Source organism: Triplophysa dalaica, chromosome 4 (assembly GCF_015846415.1).
Source record: "Triplophysa dalaica isolate WHDGS20190420 chromosome 4, ASM1584641v1, whole genome shotgun sequence".
In the NCBI taxonomy this organism is placed as follows: Eukaryota; Metazoa; Chordata; class Actinopteri; order Cypriniformes; family Nemacheilidae; genus Triplophysa; species Triplophysa dalaica.
The window spans coordinates 5,629,145-5,644,024 of record NC_079545.1 but is presented as its reverse complement, the minus strand read 5'-3'; the positions used below and the strand labels follow the sequence as shown (position 1 = coordinate 5,644,024).

General features: G+C 36.7%; 2 protein-coding genes across 3 annotated transcripts; one reads left to right on the top strand and one right to left on the bottom strand.

Moving 5' to 3' along the window:
* Positions 1-4,329: 4,329 nt before the first annotated feature.
* btg4 (B-cell translocation gene 4) lies at positions 4,330-7,466 on the bottom strand. Of its 2 annotated transcripts, XM_056747342.1 has the most exons (5): positions 7,445-7,466; positions 5,277-5,408; positions 5,044-5,181; positions 4,653-4,899; positions 4,330-4,568 (listed from the first exon to the last, which is right to left on the bottom strand). In XM_056747342.1, the coding sequence occupies exons 2-5, from the start codon at positions 5,363-5,365 to the stop codon at positions 4,365-4,367; spliced, it is 678 nt and encodes a 225-aa protein (XP_056603320.1). In that variant the 5' UTR covers positions 5,366-5,408; positions 7,445-7,466; the 3' UTR covers positions 4,330-4,364. The 2 variants fall into 2 exon arrangements, with proteins under 2 accessions (XP_056603320.1, XP_056603319.1); XM_056747341.1 differs by lacking the exon at positions 7,445-7,466 and having other exon boundaries at positions 5,277-6,458.
* A 464-nt stretch (positions 7,467-7,930) lies between these two features.
* On the top strand, positions 7,931-14,694 carry hoatz (HOATZ cilia and flagella associated protein). Its single transcript, XM_056747344.1, has 6 exons — positions 7,931-8,217; positions 8,438-8,473; positions 8,564-8,634; positions 12,700-12,759; positions 13,331-13,380; positions 14,384-14,694. Exons 1-6 carry the CDS (start codon positions 8,016-8,018, stop codon positions 14,448-14,450), a joined length of 486 nt encoding a protein of 161 aa, XP_056603322.1. The 5' UTR covers positions 7,931-8,015; the 3' UTR covers positions 14,451-14,694.
* Positions 14,695-14,880: the final 186 nt, after the last annotated feature.

Genomic DNA, 14,880 nt, shown 5'->3' with positions numbered 1-14,880 from the left:
CCTTGGGGAAATAGTGTTTTTTTTATCATAAATATAAACATCCATTCCTCCACACTCTGTCCATTTTACTTACCGAAGTTACTCAAACATTTTGAAACGGTTATATATTTTAAAACTTTTTTTTGGGAAAAGGCTTTTTTGACCAATTAATAAAGGTTGTTTGGATCAAATATACTGTATAGGCTTTGTTACTAATGTATGTTCCGTCTTTCGACAATGTTTATTACAAATCTCTTCACAGGACAACCGTATTGAGACGAGACGCAGTAATCCGCAGTCTCATTGTATATCTCGGAGATGTGCCAGACAACCTATTCAAAGACAGCAACTTAAATCCCAGACATATTAATGGGCAAGTTTATCCAAACAAACAAATTGCTGTTCATTTGCTCACCCTCAGAGAACAGAGAAGATTTTTAGTTAAAACCGCAGTCCCCAGTGATTCAGATGTTCTAAGTTTGCAGGTTCTGCCTTTTGGAGTGTTCTAAAAGCAGATACATTCAGCAGTAATCTCAACAGTTCCTCGTGACATATTGTCCAGCGAATTTATTTGTTTTTGGAGGAAACTGGACGTTTCTTACAACAATGTTATAATCTACAGGCTCTGCCAAATGTGCAGATTACACCTGAAAAGTGTGCCCTATAGAGCGGTGCCATTCAAGATTAAACGGAGGATTGGCAGTAGTCTTGTAATGTAGCAGATTGGATCAGTTTGGTGTGTTATAAATTGCACATGCATGTATTAGACACATAAAATTGCAAAAATGTAAGTGTCGGAACAAAAGATGCATTCTATCTAAAAGCGTACTCTCACCCAGACTCGCCTGAAACGCCTTGTGTAACCACACCCCCAATAATCTACATCATTTCGTGGTATGACCTGACTAAGATTGCCCAAATCTAAACGGAAGTATAGTGGACGTACTTGTAAATCAAATTGTATACTCACTGCCACAGCCATATTGCGGATACGCTGTGTGTTTCGTTGCGAATAGAAAGATTCTTTGTTTGCCCTGCCAAAAGATGCGACAACTGAAGAAACACCAATGTCTTGGAGAACTGAGAGTGAGTAAATAAACAGCAAATGTCCATGTTTGGGTGAACTATACCTTTAAGATATACATTTCCAGCCAGATAAGCAGTTTAAAGATTCAGATTTAAAGAGATAAATATTTTATTAACTTACGGTCATTCCAACCCTTCTATGGCAGTGGTTCCCAATTCCTGTTATGAATTTAACATTTAAATGTTTTTCTTTCCCCTCATCCTCCTGGATTGCAAGGTTGGCAATCAAGAAGACTTCATTCAGGATGTCATGACAATTCTTGCCCATGGAAACGGAGGTGTGCCAGTAATGTCCATTGTTCTAGAAGGAAGCAAGGTCCTAACACAGTGTGAAAATACTGCAAAATCTTGTGCTCTTCTGATGGGACTGATTTATGTCTTCAATCTACACTGTAGATTCTACAGTATCCATCAAATCTGAAATACACTTGAGATTTTGCATGTACATTTTATATGCTTTATTAGAACAAGAGTTCTAGAGTCTTTTCTGTAAGGGATTTTTTTTGGTAGTTTAAACTACATTCAAATTAGCATTTGCCCATGGACTTGCTGAGTGTACTTGGTAGGCAGGTTTAATGTGTAACAGCAGTCTGGTAATATCCCAATTTTTTATTCAAGTTAAGATTCTGTCCGGTCTTTGCAAAAAAGTGTAGATTCTTACATTATGCGAGTAAAAGTTTTATTTGCACACATACGTTTACTGTAGCTTAACCTGTTCAAATGCGTTTATGCATTGATTTTAAGGATTGTTATGGATCTTAAAGATCTACAATTTCTGTAATGCTGTGTTATTTCATAAAAATAAGATCTCGATAAATAACTATTGACTGCACATTTGTTGTAACAGTGACTTATTTTATTTGAATAAAAATAATTAACACTAAACAAAACCAGTAAAATTCAATTAAAAGAGAAATAGAATTTACCTAATTATATCAATATATAACATCAGGTACATGAGTAAAAAGTACTCAACAAAATGTAAAAGGCCAAATTAAATGTACTTATTACATTTGTTAATTTTACTCAACTTCCTTAAGCAAGTTTTACTTAATTTAACAAGTATTACATTTACTTAAACATGAGTGGAAAAGCTTGCAAAAGAAAGTGTGTAGAATTTACTTATTTTTTTCAGTTGGAGATGAACAGCCGTTTTCGTAAATATAGCTGTTAAAAAGTTTCCCTTATCTTAGACAACAGTTTGTGTTGCGTCCCCTTCCTGCAGCTACTTTTAAGGGCAGAAGACACGTTTTTGGAACGCAACCTATCGTGCGCAAACCGGTTGCCTGTGTATGGCCAATTATAACGGTGTAAATCACATTAAGGTTCCTGTATGGACAGACCGATGAACTCCCTTTAATAGACGTCAATTGCCTTGAGCCGCGGGAATTGCTTTCGTATTTAATGTAGCAGCGTTTTGGACTTCTAATGTTGTGGTCAGACCAAACGCGAATGCGCGCGTAGTTGGACGGTTGAACATTTACGTTTACTCGCTTCATTCGCGCGTCAAATTCGCTTCATTACAGACGGGAATTCGCGTCATGGGAGGGGCTTCTGCCAGGCGGCTCCAGTCCCATATATATATATATATATATATATAGCTTAAATTGTGTAAAGATCGTTTTTGACAACTTGCCAGATTGTCCGACCTCCTCACTCACTTTCTTCCAAGCAAGATCCTTTTTATGTCTGTTTCGAGAAAAGTAAGATGTATCGTACAGCTCCAGGTATCCACATACAGCAACGATGATTTTGTCCTCCATTGTTGTTTGGGACTTCTGCCTCTCCTCGCAACATCATAATCACCTGACTGCTAGAGCAAGCTCCTGATTGGTTAACGCGGCGCGAATTTTCGCCAAAATTCAGATTTTTCAATTCGCGCCGCAAGTAGGTCTTTCGCGTCTTTCCATTGATTTAACATGTAAATCACTCGCGCTTAAAATATATAGAATATATTTCTAAATGCACACCATTCTTAAAGTCTCTCCACATATTAGAAATAGGCAAGGTAAAGATGATTGGCGGGCCGCATTTTGCTCAGGGGCCGCCAACTTGCACTGTGGCAAACGGTTGTATGTTTGTTTGCGAAACGAACACGCATGGTGAAAAAAGTATAACTTGAAATAACTATAGATTTCATTGGTTTTAAAGCATCTACCGAAATGTTAAACGTAATGAAGGCACTGTGAGCAATATAGGCAAACCTCCCCCTTTTTATCATCGACACAATCTACGGAAGAACGATTAACATTATTCTTATAAATGTCGCAATCTTGATGGTAAATTGCAACGCCTCATACCTCAGGGGCCTCAGTGAAAGACGATCCAAAATGTGTGGACTTCGACCCCCTCCCATCACAGACTGATGATAGACAGTTAAACACAGATTGGCGGTAAACTCCCACGCTTCCCAGAAACACTTTATCCTCCTATAGCCTACAAGCATTCAAGGAGGGAGACGTCTCAATTTCAAAGCAGCATACGTCATCAAGTTAAGTTTCATGGAAAGAATGAGACTACAATGACTCTTACGAGAAATAGGTCATTTTATAATGGTTTAACTTGATACCACATGATTACGTTCTCCTGCTGGCAAATGCGACCCCTGTCATAAACAGAACAAAAAGGCCTACACTTTCATTTCAAGTCAATATAAAGTTATTTTTTATCGTTAGCCGTCAGCACGTAGCAGCAACATGCTAGTGGTCTAAAATCTTTGTACTCTCTGAATAAAAGGGATAGTTCAACCAGAAAAATTAAATTCTGTTATGAATCTAACTCCAAACCCCTTCAAATTTTTGTTTGGTTTAACGCAAACGTGTTTGGAACAATGCTTGTAACCAAACAGTTCTTGGACCCTATGACTACCATAGTAGGAAAAATAATGGTAGTCAAGTGCCATATTACGGTTTGCCAGCCGATATTTTTCAAAATCTCTTCAAGAACAAAAAACATGTAAACCACTCTGGTAATAATTATAATAAAACAATTTATTAGAAATAAGCAACGACCGTGAGAGAAGATACCCTAGCGTAGTCAATATTCCGTATTCTGCTGCCATCTAGCGGATAACCAAATGAATGTCCCAACAAGTGTTTTCTATTAAAAAACACTTTTATTTAGAAATGTTTCTCCCAGTCCACAAATAAAGCATTAAAACATGACATTAAAAGTGCCTTCATGGCATCTCAAATAATTTATTAAATCATTACTTTTTAAATTAAGTTATATTAAATGACAAACAGATGCCTGCATAGCTGAACAGCAAAAAGATGACGGTCTAGTTTTAAAATTCAAGTCTAAGAGCGGTTCTTGCTGACCCAGTGATATCGGTCCATCCTTGGCCCAGAGAAGGCATAGGAAGGCCGGTAGCCCTTGAAGCTCTTATGGGGTGGGTATGGCCCACCTGTAGAATGCGGCTGGTAGCCCTCGTTCACATAAGGCTTTCTTTTGGGGTACGGTCCCCAGTTCTGTGGGGGTTGGGGTTGCCCAAACTCACTGAACTGAGACAGAATGACAATAGGTAAGTGAAAGGAAGAGATACAGTACCTTGAAGACTATTTTGAAAACCTAGTTTTGTGCCGTACCTGGTAGACACTGTTGGGGTTTGAGACCGTGGGGATGCACTTGGGTTCTGGAACGGAAGGATTGCTGCTGGCAGTGCTGATGCTGCTGCTCATGCTGGTGTTGCTGCTTTCCTCATCAGAGGAGGTTCCAGAGTGATAGTCCGATGATGCCCTTTCCACCGCATTGTTGATCCGACGAGAGAACTCCACATCTCTTTTCTGACCCTCCAGCTGGGTCACACAAAATGGGGTTGATGTTTCACCATACCTTTAAGAAACAAAGCACCACATCTAAATTCTTTTTGAAGGGATCATGAGGTGAGCATGAGAAGTGGTTATCAACTAGAAGGCAAACGGTGTAGTCTGGGCATGACAAAAACACCTATGCAAAGTCCAGCAAAAAAAAAAATACCGGCATGACACCTCTCCAGGATCTACCCAAATGGTAATTTCCTTTGGAAGGCAAAGATCTTCATAAATAATACCACTTCGGCAACATGCACTCGCAATAATCGGGTCCCGGAGTTGAGCCTTGTTCATCCTTAGACACCTAATGGGGAAAAAAAAAAAAATCCACACACATGCACTCGAGTTTCTTTGGGAAGACCATTTAATTTTTCAGCATCCAAACCGATGGCTGCTCACCTAAAACCTTGGCCTTTGGATGGGTTCTCTGGGTACCAATGGCTTTTGTAATTCTCAAAGAGTACTGAAGTTAGTTCCACAGCAAACATCTCTCTGCGAACACGGTCCAGCTTGCCACGCTTCTTTGCCAACCTCGCAATGAAAAACACAGTGGCTGCAATCTCTTCCTTCATTTCAAATGCTGAATAGATTTAAGGGACAAGCTGTACGGTTGCTTCAATTTTTAAAAACAAAGAATTTAAAAGTATAATAAAACTTCAAGAACTCCACTAAAGCAGCAAATAAACTAGCTCCTGTAGCACCTCTTCTAGATCATGAAATATTTTTGTGCTGATTTTTCAAACTCCCACATCTACCAATTTAATTTGAATTGGCAGCAAGTCGGCTTTTAAATGTCTCAAGACATGCTAATTAGTAATTAGCTCAAACAGGTGTTTTCAATGGTAGAACATGGTGGGATGACTAAAGTGAATGCTGAATATGCACAAAATTTTGTCATATCAATAGTTTTTACAAGAAAAGTGAAATGTCCTTCTCTTCATTATCATGTTTGGTGAGGTGAGAAAACACGAACAACATTCTAGAACCGATGTGTTCAGTTAATGCGATTATTATCATCAGTCTATGCTACATTTTTTACATTAAGCGTATTGCGTTGTGCAGGGATTCACCCTAAATAAATGATGAAGCTTGTTCTTATTTATTCATTGCTTTGTCAAGGATATGATGAAAAATGTGTGTTTTTTGCTACACTCTTTGGGCAAGCCTAGACATGTCTTTGAATGAATTAAATGGTTTCTCTGGTAACTCAAGTCCAGAGAACCATTGTCCGCTACAATCACCATTTATATTATTGCCTGCCAACAGTTAACAACATAACCATTTTTTCAGTGTTGACATAATAAGGCGGTTTGCTGTCTCCTAGGCTCGATACGCGTGACTTTTGTTTAGTGACCGAATGATAACAGTTACCAACAGAGCAGTGTTTATTTCAATCTTTATATAAATGATCAATAAATGTGTTTCTAAATTCTAATGTGATGAGGATCATTCGACGACTTCTGCGCATAAACTTAAACATCTTAAGGCACGTTTTATACGTCAAGTTTCTATGTTGCTTGGCAACCATAAATCTCCTGAAGGTGACGAGATTACTTAGAAGAATATTAGAAATGAACAGAATATAAAAGGTAGGCTATATTATTAATAAATGTAACTATTTATTCAATGGTGTTGTGTTTTATGTTTTCGTTGCTCCATTATCAAAGCAATAGGCCTACGTGCTGGGATAATTTACAATAGGGGGGTTTGAAAACACAGACATTTAACGTTACGTTTCGTCTATTCAGTTATTTTACTGTTATATATGAAAACATTAAAATAATTTAATGTTTTATTACGTTCATGTCATTACCTAAACGCCTGGGCCTACATAAACATTCTTTAACCGCGCTCATCCCTGATCTTCCCATTTTGAGAAATAGCGCCAGTATCTGGTGGTTCGCGCTCATGTGCCTCCCGCCTCAGATGGCGCTGAATTTAAACACAGGACTATAAATACAGATGGCGTGTGCTGGAATCTGACGCAGAGGGACCTTGAAAGATGAGGACAAGCTGAGCTCCTGTCTACAGGTGAGACCTTTATTGTTTGGTTGTTTTCCTTGTAGTAAAGAAATATTTGGAAGCCTTATTATAACTTTCAGAGTCACCTTAACTTTATTAAGTGTATTTGCTTTAAACCCCACCTAGATGTGACGTCAACATGGTCATAACAACTACTTGAGATAACAACAAACTTTAGAGACTCGTCGGATTGGCTATCACCAGTCTCTTAAAGACGAATTATTTATTAGTCTGTCTTTACTATTTGTTAAGCAGCTGTAGTCAGAGACTGTACTACAACTTCTGTTTTTACTATATTGGTATGTAAATAATATAGCCTAAATATATGATTATATTTAATATTATAAAATGTATGTTGCGAGTTGTATTTCTGTATTACATTTTTAAGACATTAGCATTAACCTGTTGGGGTTGGTTTGTAGGCAGTGTTGTTAGCTGATTGTTTTATGTGAGTTACAATCACTAACCTACTGCCAACACAACGACCTCCAAGGAAGCACAATAATACAATTAAAATCATATGTTGTTTTCATTATTACACTAACCGCTGAAACTTCTAGGCTTCTGCTCTTTTTGTGAGATCCTCTCAAGACAAAAATTCACGTGTGTGTTTTGGGAGTAAACTCAAAAAGGGATTCTGTCATAAAATGCTGTGTGGTCGCCAGGCAGTGTAGTTAGTTGATTACGATATTTGTAGTAATCACTAACCTCACTACCGGGCGAAGACCAGGTGTAAGCAACAACAATCTTTGCTTCCATTTATTTGTGAACTTTGTGATGACATAATAAAGTTGAATACGTCCAATTTAGTCCTTGTTTTTTGTTTGTTGATTAGCATGTAGACCAGTTCCTTTTGAAAATATTTAGTTTCCATAAAAACAGATTTTTTTATTTATTTAAAAAAATATAAAGATGATTCATATTTGTTGCGACTATTAAACATAATAACATTTCTTCCAAACATGTTTCGCGATCCCAATGACATTCTATCTTAAGATAATTATTTAGTACGCAGGCTACTTCCGTTTACTATCTGGTCGCCTTGACAACAGTCACACGTCCCACAGGCAGTGGCTGTTTAGCTTTTGGTAGGCGTTTGAAGCAAGCACGCTAACTATGACTGAAGAAGTAGGCGAAAACGTATTTGACTCTCTTTCAGACATCGAAAAGCATTATACGATTTTTGCCGGATCATCAGAAGACGATGTGGCATATGCAAAGGTATTCTGGAGCTCACTGTTCTTACAGCCACCGCTAGAGTCCCGCCTCGTTTCTGCTGATATAAGACAGCGCTTGAAAGTCGCGAAGGTCCCTCAAAGTAAGTGTGACAGGCTCGGCAATCATTAAAGGGATCATGAAACACATTGCACATCGTTTTCTGTTATTTAATCATTTGTGAAACGCACAGTACATATAGTATATCTTGAATATTGGGTTCTTTTGGTAACTTAGAAGGGATATCTATTTTCATTTACATATTTAATAATGTAATAAATAATCAAACACAATATTTTAATGAGAAATTATTTTCTTTTAAGCCACAAATGCAGCCCATAAACTGGCATCTTGGCCAGGTGAGTGAACTTTAGTGTATATTGATTTCTTCATAAAAGCAGCAGGTTTATGAAATATAATCTGCTTTGGCCTGTATGTTTGCTTGACAGAGACAGATGATATTCAACACAATACTTACTTGAAGCAAAAGCAAGAGGAGAAGCAGAGATACATGGAGATGGTAAGTCTGCCCATAAGTTTCATTGGGGGGAATTAAAGTTTAATGGTATTAAATGTAAGATTAAAATGTATGTTTGAATATGACAACATGTGTTTAAATGCATCATATGTGATCTTCAAATTCGAATCGAATTAAATGTGTTTGTGCCTTTTGTGTACGTTCCTTTTTATTCAACTTATTGTTTTTCACTTCTACCATAGTTACATAAAATACAGCAATTTATTAAAAAAATTACTGATGAAAACAAAGAAAATTAAATTCTTATAAATTCAGATAAACTCTAATACCAACAGGACACTGTATTCACTTCTATGTGACTTTTTCACAAAGATTTACAATAAACCCTGTCAAGAAATCTGCACTGTACAAAGATCATTGTCTGGCTAGGTCTTTCAAATATTTGTTCAATTTAAAGGAAAATATCCATAAAAAAAATAGGACCCAATAGACGATTTTTAACAAAAGGTAAGAAAGATCTCTAAAGGAGCCAAAATCTTCAACAAAAAGATCATTCTAAAAATAAAATAGATACTAAACATGAAATAATAACAGTTTTATAAATCTGCCATGTGTGGAAGAAAGGTGAAAAAAAAAGTTCACAACCAGGGTTTAGTCCATAAATTGACCAACAAGTTCTATATATATGCTGCATGTAAATGTTATCACTTTATTAATTTATTTTTAAAATACACTTTGAACAAATCCGTAATGTTCAATATAATGTTCCCAACTGCTGTCACCACTTTCCTTTTAATGTGATCCTCATTTGCACACAGCGCCGCAACATTAAGAGATAATGAGCCAGCCTATGGTGGGCATTTATAGATCGCTTATGAAAGATGACTTGGAATGGGGGGTTCTGAGTGATCTGGCCAGTTTTAGTATAGTACTCAGCATGCTGTGCTAGCAAAATAAGTCTCCAAGGAGCATTACAGATAATTTAAGATCAAAATGAAATGAAACTCTGCCTTATACTGCCGTTAGATGGCTTGGCATTTTAAAAATCACTTTCTTTAGGAGGGACTTTTTAGTGGTGAGCAAACCCTGAGTGTTAAAGCTGGTTAACAATTACCACAATTCAACAAGGTACATGAAAAATCAGCGTACAAAATATTTTCCTAATGTTATCCTAATTCATAATGCTAAACCTAAAATGTGACCCTGGTCTTAAGGGTCAATTTTTAGAAATTGAGATTTTTACATCATCTGAAAGCTGAAGTAATAAGCTTTATATTGATATATGGTTTGTTAGGATAGGACACTATCTGGCGGAAGAACAACTGTTTACAAAGCTGGATTTTGGGGTGCAAAAAAAGCACTGTAGCAGGCCATCCTCACAAATATAAAGATTTTATACGTTTACGGTACAAAATTTATATAATATCTTCATGGAACATGATCTTCACTTAATATCCTAATTATTTTTGGCAAAAATAATAATCTTACATTGTTACCCCTACAATGTAATTTTGGCGATTACTTAAAATGTTCCCGTGCTACTTAAGACTGGTGTTGTTTCCAGGGTCACAAATTATGATTTCAAGTTTTACCTGTCAGGTTCAATTTGACGGGTTATGTCAGTTTGACCTCATCAGCTCATTCAACTTTAGAAGTTGCATAGCAATGCTCTGTCCTCCTGGCAACTGGTTTTGTGTGGGCAAACACCTCTTTCTTGTTTAAATGTGAAAATGTAGTTTTAAAGGATGTTATAATTTAAAGTAAAAAAAATAATCATAAAATTTCCCTCCACTTAGTCACCTATCACCTTAATCTGTTATACTTCTGGCTTTAGATCTCTTTTAGAATACTTCACTGTACTGTAGCTCCGCAACGTGTAAAAACATGTGAAATGTTTATGCGTCACATTACCAGGGAATGAAATCATGCTGATTGATTGTCCACTTTAGGTGCACACCTCAATGCTTTCAAACAGATCTCCCTGATGAGCCTGTAGATATCATTTAAAAGCTTCTGTTGCTGTCTTACTCGTGTAAATTTTCTCACAGAGGAGCCAGTTGTAATGCTATCTAGCTGGCTGGCATACTTAAAAGCCTTTAGCCTTTCTTAAGCCCTACATTTGTGCAGTGATGAATCTTTCCGCAGAGCTACTTTCTCTCCCGACGCTGCACTAACCACAACTACTAATCGGATTAGCAGGAAATCACTGGTCTTGCAGATCAATTCATTTGAGTATGTGAATAAGGAACTATTGATTTATCTTTTTCGCAGGGTACATGCTCAGGCAAAAACCAGAAGCTTTTGTCACCAAATCTGATGACTGAGCATGTTAAACAATATGTCATATTTTCTGCAGAACATTTTTTTAATCACATTTTGCATTTTTTTTATATGACCCCAAATGGGAAAAAAAGTTTAGGTCATTGTAATGATATACAGCATAAAGGGTCAGCTCACCCAAAAATAAAAATTCTGTCATCATTTACTCACCTTCGACTTGTTCCAAATCTGTATAAGAAAGATCAATTTGGAAGAACCAAACAGTTCCTGGACCTCATTGACTACTATAGTAGAAAAAAATACTTTATATTTTTTGTGTTGTTCAACACAAAAGAAGATATTTTGAAGAATGTAGGACAGTAAACAGTTCTGGAGCACTTTTGACTACCATTGTCATTTTTCCTACTATGGTAGTCAATGAGGTCCAAGTACTATTACAAGCATTCCTCCAAATATCTTTCTATGTGTTCAACCAAACAAAGACATTTATAAAGGTTTGGAAGAACTAGACAGTGAGTAATTATGACAGAATGTCATTTTGGGGTGGCTTCTTCAGTTTGATTGTGTCATCCTAGCTACTCAATAAAAGGGATATATATTTTATTAATTGCTTCTTTAATACAGTGCTACATCTTCGTGTGCTCGTGTACTGTACTGTAAGCAACAGGATACAGGCAAATCAATGCCAATTCCAACCTTAAGATAAAAACATTTTCACCTTACTGATAAGTCAGAGGTTAATATTCATTGATTCATCCTCCATGGGAAGTTTTAAAAGCACTGAACTTTTTTAAAGCATTGTTTTCTTTAGACAGTTTAGTGAATTGTCACGTCCATAACGGTCAATATTCCACATAAATAGGCACATGAAAAAAAAAGAGCCATCTCTTCTCCATTTGTTGGGTATTATTGCTTCTGGTTTGTAATTTTAATTAATAGAAATCCTGCACACAAATTCTATGTGCGTCCTTTTTTATCACATCCAGTCCTCTCTTTCAAAATGGAAAACCCATGTATAGACTTTTTTTGATGTATGGACACTTCTGAAGATGCTTCTGAAGATAGTATACAGAGTGGTCCAGGAGAGCAGTGGGCAGTGGCAATTCTGTAACATTTCTGCATTCCCACTTTGAGTAATCAGCATGGATACCCCTAGATGGACTGCTCTCTGGAGGACAGATCTATTTTATGGGATTACTCTCAGCTAATTAACCTCCTCCTTAAACCTTCTGAATCTGAGTTCACTTTCAGTACATCGATAGCGAAAGGCTGTTTTTTAGAAAACCTACAAAGAAGCATTTGAGACTGTCTTTCTGTTTTCTTGGTTGAATACAAAAAACAATGGTTTGTTTGATTGCACCGTTCCCACAGTGTGTCAAAATGTAATCAGTTGTAATATAGTTGCCATGTTCTGTGTTGCGATACCATTTAAGCAGAATGCAGCATGACAGATGTGTACATATGGGTATAATAATCAAGAGAGGCATTACATTAAATTTTATAACTGATCAACCTTCCGTAAAATGAGATTGGCTTGAAATATGGTTACAGTGTACAAGCATGTAATGGATTTAATGAAATGCCATTAAGTGTGGCCAATCCTGTAGCCAGAAACCATGGGTGATAAATCAAAATTATGAGTTTCGTTTAGTAAGTGCAGCTGTCTCACTGTTCTGCAGCACTGTGTACTGTTGCTGTGTGTAAGTGTAGGGAAGGTTTTATACATGGGCATTGATATAAGTGCTAATAGAGCTGTCCGGCATTCCACTTTAATAACTGTTATGCAATATCCTGATTGCACATTTATTTATATTTGTTTGTGTTTAGGCCAAGAAACGAGACCAGATTATTGACCTTCTGAAAAGGCTAAGAAATGAGAGAATCAAGGTAAGAAAAATCAAGCATATTGGTTTGGCCCTGTCACATTAAGTTTAAAGAAATACCGTCCACTTGGTTGTTTGCAGGATTCAGTCTGTATTAGCCTAATACTCATCTGAGGTCTTTTGCTAGCACAGCCTTTGCATATTTGGATGCTGCAGGACAGGGTTTCTCAGACAGCCAAGTGTTTTATTTCCCATTCATTAGAGTGCTCTCTCTCTCTTCCTCAGCACTTTTTCCCCAAAGCCTCAGCGTTTCTTAGGGCATCCTCCCCTGTGGAGGTGGAGAGTAAATTAAGGGGTGGGCTTCCTCCACATGTTGATGTCTCTCTGGGGAGCAGACTGATGATTGTGTGGTCGTGGTGCTTTATCCTGCTCCTGTTGAGAGCCTTACAAACCTAGTTTGCTAATACAGGTTGCACTGAACTCACTTGTTTTTTTAATAGCCACCTTGCGATTGTTGTAGAAACTTACAGGAAATCAAATTTAGTAAAAAGTCTTATAAGTGTTTATTTCTGTTCTTGTTATTTTTGACTCATTTTAGAATTAGAAAGGTTTACTTCTATTTAATATTTTTACAGAAGGAGATGATTTCCCTCCAGCACAAATCACAGAAGGGTAACCCAGAAAGGTATGTGTCTATAAAAGGTTATTTCTTGACCATAAGTCGATGTTAAATGCAATGTTATACAGTATGCACCCAAAAAATAAAAATTCTGTCATCATTTACTCGCATCTCATTTCCAACCTGGATGACTTTCTTTCGCAAGACACAAAAGTAGCTATTTTGAAGAAAGTTGGTTACCAAACAGCAGTGACACCCATTTACTTCTATTGTATATAGACACAAAACCAATGCAATTGAATAGGGGCAAGTTAACCAAATTCTTCAAAATATATATTTTTGTGTGTTCTGCCGAAGAAAGAACATCAGACAAGTTTGAAATCACAAGAGGGTGAGTTTTGGCTGAACTATCCCTTTAATAGCAATTTGGCCAGGGAAGCGATTTTGCTGATATTGCAACTATACAGTAAATCACGTCCGATCATTAAAGGGAAAAGCGCAACGCCTTAAGCAAAGTATTATTTACTCTTTTTAGTTAAACGGTTTTCAAGATTTTTTTCTGCAGGTTGTAACAATTTCCTTATTTGTTGCATGCATAGTCCAATAAATTTAACTTTTGAGCAAATAATGGTGGCTTTGTGAAAAAATCAACTAATTTTAGCTTATATTGATCTGAAATATCCAATCTTTTCTGCGCCGTCCGCACAGCTCAAACCTGCATTGATTAGCTGTCCTATTACACATAACAATTCCTTTGCTGCAAGTGCTTCATTGCAAAATCCTTTAATTAACGTCATATGAGGACTTTCGATTGGCCTATGTGGAACATTGGCTTTTAGAGCTACATCTGCACCAATTAAATTTATGCCAAATATTACTTATACGACACATCTTCTGACACATATATTCATCATTACGGTAATTTACCATATTTGACTAGATTTTTGTTGCATGTAAAAACAATAACATTATTTTTAGACTATAATACATTTTGAAGATGATATACATTCTGAAATAAGTGAACATAAACCATATATCATTTATATTATTTTGTGTGTGTTGTGTGTAGACTTGCTCCAAAGACCCTTTCGTCACCTCTGGATGAAGACCATAAAGAAGTTATGAAGCTCCAGTAACATATTGTGTAAAGACTTGACATGCATCTGTGTAAAACGTTTTAAAATACTATGATAAATAACCAGTTATTTTACTAAGAGCTTAATAATAATAACAACCCATATTTTATTAGACAAAAATATTATTAAAATAAGAATTGGAGAAAAATAATACGTAAAAAAGCTATGTCTATTGTAAAATATGTGATTTGTTTTCACATCTACAAATAAAAACCTTTTGGGCCTGTTAGTTGGTGGCAGCTGATGACGTGTTATGATCTCCTCTCTGTTCAGTCACCCACCCATGTCTCATTCTAACCTCTCCCTCTCTCTGTGGATGCGCACTAAGAGCGCAGCGGACAACGGTATAAGTGGGCGCTTTTTCTACTGGACATAGCCCTCCGGGCATCGGGTCATTCTTTTGTTGTCTTGGTCAGCTGGAAATTGTTAT

Coding starts and splice junctions, on each gene's coding strand:
- btg4 (XM_056747341.1), bottom strand. CDS start 5,449: ATGAAGGAAGAGATTGCAGCCACTGTGTTTTTCATTGCGAGGTTGGCA. Junction 5,182..5,276: donor TCCAAAGGCCAAGGTTTTAG/GTGAGCAGCCAT, acceptor TTTCCCCATTAG/GTGTCTAAGGATGAACAAGG. Junction 4,900..5,043: donor CCTGGAGAGGTGTCATGCCG/GTATTTTTTTTT, acceptor TGTTTCTTAAAG/GTATGGTGAAACATCAACCC.
- hoatz (XM_056747344.1), top strand. CDS start 8,016: ATGACTGAAGAAGTAGGCGAAAACGTATTTGACTCTCTTTCAGACATC. Junction 8,218..8,437: donor AGTCGCGAAGGTCCCTCAAA/GTAAGTGTGACA, acceptor TTTTCTTTTAAG/CCACAAATGCAGCCCATAAA. Junction 8,635..12,699: donor AGCAGAGATACATGGAGATG/GTAAGTCTGCCC, acceptor GTTTGTGTTTAG/GCCAAGAAACGAGACCAGAT.